General features: G+C 42.2%; 1 protein-coding gene across 1 annotated transcript in view; it reads left to right on the top strand.

The window, feature by feature from the left end:
- Positions 1-2,672: 2,672 nt before the first annotated feature.
- LOC147242959 (testis development-related protein) overlaps positions 2,673-8,087 on the top strand; it is a 14,739-nt gene continuing 9,324 nt past the window's right edge. Inside the window, exon 1 of the mRNA XM_086188653.1 lies at positions 2,673-3,075. Within this exon, the coding sequence (XP_086044779.1) occupies positions 2,989-3,075 (87 nt within the window). The 5' untranslated portion in view covers positions 2,673-2,988. The remainder of the gene's footprint in view (positions 3,076-8,087) is intronic.

The following is an 8,087-nucleotide window of genomic DNA, read 5'->3' on the forward strand; positions in this document are numbered from 1 at the left end:
CAACTTGTTTTCATATTTTTTACATTTTGTATATATTTACTAGCATAAAAAGATGTTAAACGAGGCTGATTGATACTCTAAACTGACCGTAGGTGTGACTGTGAGTGTGAATGGTTGTCTGTCTCTATGTGTTGGCCCTGTGATGGACTGGTGACCTGTCCAGGGTGAACCTGGAGGCTGCTGGGATAGGCTCCAGCCCCCCGCGACCCTTAACAGGATAAGCGGAAGAAAATGGATGGATGGAATTTTTTAAAAAATGTGATTGCAGCTAAAGAGTAAAACCCCACTTTAATGTAATGTAGTGAAGAAGAATACACGACTCCATTACTATATAAGAAGGTAATTAGATAAAAGTACTGCAGTACTCCTTACAAGATTTTTAAATTGTTCTCTACTACTGCATCTAAGCTCGTATATGTAGCAGATTCACATGGCGGATTCTCCAAAGTATCAAGTGTCAATAAATGTGACCTCTGACCTTAATTTCATGTGATGCCCTCTAGTGGCCGTAGAAATTATGAGCAAAGTAAAGGAGGACACCCAACATGCTTGTTTCACCCTTTTCGCCACCGTTTTCACCTCCATTTAGTGTTTATGTTCATTGCTAATGCTAACAGCAAATCCCGCCCCTCGTGATGTGGATGGACTCATCTCCCGTATGACCACGAGACGCGTCACTGACCCTGGGTAAGCCCGACTCCTGCGCTTCCACACATCCTTGACCTCAGCTATCAAAGCCCATTGGAGGGAGGAGCACATGTGACATAGAAAGAAGTGACACTGGATGTGACACCAGTTCTGTGAGAGCAAGTGAAGCCCTTTGACTACATGTCCAGTCTGTGAGTTTCATAAGGGGATGAGAAGTGGACGGTGAGGGGGGTTCAGGGGCCAGTGGGCCCTGTTTGGAAACTCATAGAACTGGAGTTACATTCGGGGCAACTTCTACAGTTTTACCCCAAAACACAAATAATTTTTCCACAATATTTGTACAGAAAAGAAAAAAAAATCCGAAAAAATCATTGTGTGGATAGGTTTTGGTCATTTACACTACAAACTTAAGCACTCCAAATTCTGTTGTTTCATGAGGCTGACCCTAGAAAAGATGAAAAGCCTCTTCAAAAAAACAAAAAAAATAGGACTCTGTGTTTCAACTTGCGGCATTAGTTTACTCTAAGTTCTCCTCAAAATCCACATTCCCGCCCGACTTACTGTATGTGGGCGTTCAAAGGGGAATGGGAGGCCCTTGGGATCAGGTGAGAGGTCTTACCCACAGCTAAACTGGAGTTATTTTCAGAGGTCATAATGTGTCATTTGTTCCTCCTGGCATCAGAGGTCTCTGAGAAAATGAGAGAGAGAGAGAGAGAGAGAGAGAGAGAGAGAGAGAGAGAGAGAGAGAGAGAGAGAGAGAGAGACAGGAGCCGGGTTGAGTTAAATACGTCATCACCACCCGGCTTAAGTCATCAAAATTCTGTTTAACTCATTCTTGGTTTTTAAAGCTGTTTTAAAGGACTAAAAAAAAAAAATCAAGACCTGAGCAAAGATTTAATGACGTATCGCTTCATAAGACTGACACAAGTACGTGCGAGGGCCTGAGTGACCTCGTCATCCGGCGGAGCAGCTCTCAGTCAGGCAGCAGAAACATACTTATACACACTGACATACTGTATCTTAGGCAACATGCACGTAACAGCATTATTACAGTTGCAGTATTTCTAATATCTGCCTTTAAAAAAACAACAACAACAACAAAATCCTGAAGTCTTTATTCCAGATTGAAACATTGTAATGTTTCACTTTCATACAATAATTTGGGGTCTTTTAATTGTGGGCTTACGTGTATTAAAATTTGATCAAATATGAGAAATTTCGCCCGCATTGACAGATTATTCCTCTGTTATAACGAGTAAATCAGTTCTCAATACAGCGTTTTTGTTGTTGTTGTTGTTGTTGTTGTTGTTGTTGTTATCGTCATGAATAAAATAATCAGCTAAATTTACTTGTAGGATTACTTCAAATGTGATGACATTTTCCTAAAACAAGCCCCTTTATTTTGTGAATTCTGTCATATAAAAAAAATGGCCTTAAATGGAAATGTATAAAAGATGTAAAAACAACAACAACGAACAAACAAACAAACAAACTGCTAACTTTTGCAGTGTAAAAGTCACAGTACTGATTAATTTCTGAAGAATAAACTCCTTCTGGGTACACGGTGCAAATGCTGAACCTGCTTCCTTCTATTATTCAGCATTTTCTTACATAATATTTTTTAGCGTACATAAATAAGAATACATTTTTATGAATATAACTAGATGAGAATTTTATAAACAAACAAAGACATTTTTTTATGCTTTATATAACTTTTGTAATATATTTTCCACTTTTTCTATATAGGCGGTATGTGATCCAGCCAAGCAGATTTGCGGTGTAGGACAGTTTGAGTGTTTCCTTGTGTCTCTGACAGCTTCCAAATATCCGTTGCAGCGTATTTCCAGCCTCTGTTTGGTCGAGAATGCGAATCATATCCTATTATTTTCGCTTGAATGCGTCTCCGCGTGTTTTCATGGGCTTCAGATGAGACGTACGACCACCTTCCTCAGTGCCATAGCAACTTGAAGGAGCAAAAAAAAAAAAGGGGGGGGGGTATGGGAGGGAGGAGCGACGCTCGGAGACCCAGGTGGTCGAGTTTGCGTAAAAACGCACCGAACATACGCCAAACATTTACGAAACGAATAGTAGAGCGTCATTTTGAGAAAGAAGAAGAAAAACAAACAAACAAACAACGACTGTAAATATTTGTGGCGTATATTTGAATGAATAACTGCGGGGTTTTTTTTTGGTATTCGAGGAGCCCCACCACCCCACCGGGAGTCGTTGCTGTAGAAATAAGCAAAGTCTCACAACGGTGCAGCGATCATCGGACACAAACGGGGGTTGAGAATCTGCTCAGTGGACCAGGACGGATCATTTCAGCGAAAAAGGGGAGCTATGTTCAAGAAAAGCAAGAGTAAAGTGCTGGTGGATTACGCGTCAGAGGAAGACGACATGTCCTGGCACTACCATCACTCCTACAAGGTAAAGAGATGGAAAGATGGGGGGGGACACTCGTTCTTTAACAGCAGGAATACAAAAAAGTGCCTGAGAGTAACAACAAGGAAGCATTGTAGGCTGCTTAGTGTGCATCACTCAGCCAGCAGCGGGTTATGTGTGTGTTTCCCCCACATAGTGACATGCACATTGTTGTGTTTAGAAGAATAGAAAAATAAAAGTTTTTTTTTTAAGAAATAAATTGATTTTGAGCACCACAGAAGTAAAATGTTTTGTTACCTTAATAATACACGCAGAAATATGACTAATCAAATACTAACAACCTGCAATGCAACTGATGTGGCGACTCTCAACTGATCGCTTCTTCAAAATGACAAATATTGCTGTGTTATTTACTCAAACAAACAAATGAGGTCCCGGGGGAGCTTCCTGAAATGGTGGTGGGAGCCATTTGGTTCCCTGCCCATGTGAGTTTTTAATGAATCGAACCTCATGCACTTTGACCACTTACTTAGCACCGTTTCTGCGAGATTTGCTCTGGTTTAACAGAGTAACCTCTCAAGTAAGGAGGCATCATGGGACCAAAATGTGCATTTATTCCAGTTTCTGATGTCTTACAGGAATGATACATGAGTAGATTTAAACAGTATGAACACACACACACACACACACACACACACACACACACACACACAGAAATTGGAACTGAATTCGGCGTACAGTAACCAGGAAGATCTTGTGTGTCTTCAGATTGTTTTGAAGCAGAGTGAGGAGGAGGAGGGGAAGTGCTCACGTTGTCACGTCCGATGAGGAAGAGTGTGTAGGGAAATACTTAAGGATCAAAGTGAAGTTGTTGGAAACAAACAACAAAAAAATACCACAGTATAGGAAACACTTGCCTGGAGGAATCTAGAAATGTGAAAGTATAGAATCCCTTTCATCACATGGGCTGTGTCAACTGTGTAATCTCAGGGGGAGCGTGAGGCACACAGGTTTAAAACAACAATATCGCCATTCTTCAATCCCAGCAAGAACATGCTGAGCTAAAAAAAAAAAAAAACCTGTCAAAAGAATCACTTCATTTGAAAGATCCACGCTGATTTTTCTCTGTTTTGTTGATGCATTTGGGGAAACAGCCCACCTTTGAGTCAGGTGAGTAGCAGTGTGTGAGGTCCGAAGGACTCGTATCAGCACTTGCAAGCAGCTGGGCTCCGTCAAGTTGTTGGGGGCCATAAGATAGAATCATAATAACACACACACACAAACACACACACACACACACACACACACACACACACACACACACACACACACACACCAAAATACTTAAAAGACGTGCAGCAGTCCTCCTGATGTGGTTCAAAATAAGAAAATTACGCTGCTTTTGCAGCTGCAGTTGTAGTATTCTGGATGAATAAACCAGCTAAAGCTTAAGATCAAGGAGTGCAAGAAATTTCTTGCATTGAAACGTGTTGTTTCATAAAAATCTCTATATTTTATTTATATATCTTTTATATTTATCATTTATTACTGAGACATCTGTTATATACTGTATCTACATATAAAAATGAACTTTTGAACTGTGTTGCCATGCTGGATGTGTACTGGTTGTATAAATGTGTCCTGTTGCAGGCAATTGGGAAGAACAGCCAACACCGTTTCCCAGCATTTTTCATCTTTTGTTGTGATAATGTTGAGATCTGTGACTCTTGGCTGGGTTTATGGCCCGTCCCCAGCTCCCACCCTGGGAACCAAAGCATGTGGCCCGAAACACCAAAGACCTGCTCCTAGTTCAGTCAGGAACCGTGGTTCTAGTGGCCATTGGGATTTCTATAGCTTTAGTAAGCACTGATCTGAGATCAGAGCAGTGAGTTCCCGGGAAAGACAACAAGGGGGGTCTCCCCTTGTCACCATGGCAATAAAGTACACTCAGGGGTCAGGGGTTGTCTCATAAAATGTCCTAAACTCTGTAAAGTGGCAAGATCCAAGTCAGCAGAGCTACAATATGACAAGTCTGGACATTCAAACGATGAAAACTGATTGATAATTATTTGAGATCAGTGATGAATGAACCTTGTGCAGAGTAGCTAGAGAGAACAAAACAGAAGTTATCATAGGAATTACTGGGCCACAAATATATAAATAGCCTGGTTCCCTCAGCTCAAGGTCTTTGAATGGGTCTTTGATTGAATTCCTGAAATAAAGTCTGTGGTTCACACAGTGGCCGTTGTTCCATGACATAAGATGTGTTGGTAAACACCTTAAATGTGAATTTTAAGCCTTTGTCTGAAAATGAATAAATAAGGAGCGGCACGGTGGTGCAGTGGTCAGCACTGTCTCCTCACAGCAAGAAGGTTCCAGGTTCGAGTCCCGACTTGGGAACAGGATCTTTCTGTGTGGAGTCTCCATGTTCTCCCTGTTCCTGTGTGGGTTCTCTCTGGTACTCCAGCTTCCTCCCACAGTCCAAAGACATCAAGAGGGGACGAGGCTGATTGATACTCTAAATTGACTGTAGGTGTGGCTGTGAGTGTGAATGGTTGTCTGTCTCTATGTGTTGGTCCTGTGATGGACTGGTGACCTGTCCAGGGTGAACCCCGCCTCTCAGAAGGCTGCTGGGATAGGCTCCAGCCCCCCCGCGACCCTTAACAGGATAAGCAGTAGAAAATGGATGGATGGATGCATAAATAAGACCAAAGAGGTTGGTGTGGATCTGAAACTTCCCATGCCGGAAGCGAAAATACTGGGAAGCCAGTTGTCCATTGCTAAGCAGCATATCATAGATAAGCACTGATAGCGATTGCATTCATGCGAAGTTGTCTTCGCTTGTTAAAATTATCTTGCAAAACACTCTCATAAATGTTGGTGTACCATTTAGCATATTTTATGCAATGTTGGCTTTCGGCCGAGGGAACCCATAGTGATGCTAACTTCTTGGTTGGTCTTCAAAAATCACTGTGGCACTCTCAAGTCTTTCATCATGGGGACATTTAAGGTGGAAATGTGAGGTTTAAAATGTTGTAGTCCTGATTTACATGAAAGATTTTCAGTATTCAGTTCACTGGCCCGCCGCTTGAAGACGAGAAAACACCTCATATGAACACCCCAGGGCTTATACCGATTTAGATTTTATGAGAGGACATAGTGAGGACAAATACTACACTCAACCAGAAAGTAGGCCCGCAATAAAACTAAATCTGACCCGTAACTGAAACCATTTATAATCCATGTTTTACTGGCTTTCTCAAAACACAAAGTCATGCTTTGACATAGATTCACACTTGGAGACTACCAGTCCGGTCAGATCTCTGCTGTGCAGCTGTGCTGCAGCAGTTATGAATTCAAAGTGTTGCTCAACACAGGTTATCCTCACCATGCACGCACGCACACACACACACACACACACACACACACACACACACACACACACACACACACACAAATTTGTATTGGTGGTTAAATCATTGTCAGCAGACACAAGCCTGCTTTTTAGTCTCTGTTGGCACATAATTGTATTTTCATAGTCCATTTATGGTTTTACTGTTTACTCACTGGTATCTCTTTGTGTGTGTGTGTGTATATGCACGTGCATGCGCGCATTTTATTGCAAAACAGATGGATTAGACTTAAAATGAACATCAGCTTTAGCCATACAAAGACAAGCAGGCAGACAGGTAGAGACAGATGAGAAGAATTTAACCATGATCACACGGGAGTGAAAAGCATGTGTATGTGTGTGTGTGTGTGTGGGGGATTTGATGTCCTTCCCTTCCTCCCCTGCACATCGCTCCAGGGCGACCTCAGGACGATCTGTGCAGCAGCTTTGCTCTCTCTTCGTTCTCTCTGTTGAAGCTCAGCCGGCTGTAAAAGGAGGCTTTGAGTTTGCGGGAGGTTTGTGTTTATCAGGGGTTTAATGGTAACACACCTGAATACTTCAATAAAGCCACAGTTATTCCACCACTGGGGTCTTGTTTCTGAAGCAGGATAATGAGAGAGCAGATGGGGTCCGATCAAACACCTACGTCGTCAGCCGTGGCGACGTAGGTGATAAAGCAAGTGCTCTGTTTCAACACATTAAAACCAAACTATACTGGAGTTCTTTCTAAAATTGGATTTGTGAAGATTGTTTCCATCATGGGCTTCCAGGCTGTAATTCAGAGTCTCTACTGGAACGTTGTATCAAATGAAGTGTGGTTGATATGCTTAGCCGTGATGGCAATCAGTCACAAAAATGCACCCATCACCACTGCACTAGTGTCAACTTCTATTAAACCTGGTTAAAACACTGCTAACAACCTGCAGTTAATATAAACTGTTGTGTTTTAGAGTTTGAACAGATTTATAAATGCTGTGTTTGCATTTTTAAGCAAAAAATTGAGAACCACTGCAAGAACAACAGAAAGTTGTGACCTACCTCAATTCACACCTTAACTGTTAACCAGGAACTCACAAATTATGTTTGGCATATCAGGTCTGGACTTTGGTCCCCAGAAGGACAAGGGGTCCTGATAGGTTCAGTGTTTGTACCAGAAGGGGTCTCCAATATATAACAAAAACCAAGTAGACATGGACACACACACACACACACACGCACGCGCACACACACACGCACTCACACTCATAGAAAGAAAGACAGCGAGAGAGAGAAGAAAGAAAAACCATACTCCCCTCAGGGTGTGAAAGCAGAACTCTTGCTTTCTGTCATTAGGAACATTTTCCAAAACACTACACTCACACTCACACGCACACACACACACACACACACACACACACACACACACACACACACACACACACACACACACACACACACACACACACACTCTTCACACTCAGTCTCTGATCCATGTCATTTAACAAAGTCAGAAACCCGCATGTGTGAGTGTGTTGGTTTGTGTGGCTTTGATCAGCTCAGGTGGTGGGGCTTCGCTCAGACACGTCCGACCACCATTTCTCTCTCATGTTAGATGGCAGAAGTTCCTACAGCTTTGATCATTTTACAGGAATTCTTGCTCCACTTTAGTAATCTCACACTCCAGCGC

This window comes from Aulostomus chinensis, chromosome 20 (assembly GCF_037954235.1).
Source record: "Aulostomus chinensis isolate RoL2024-O1b breed Wild chromosome 20, RoL_Achi_v1.0, whole genome shotgun sequence".
Classification (NCBI taxonomy): domain Eukaryota; kingdom Metazoa; phylum Chordata; class Actinopteri; order Syngnathiformes; family Aulostomidae; genus Aulostomus; species Aulostomus chinensis.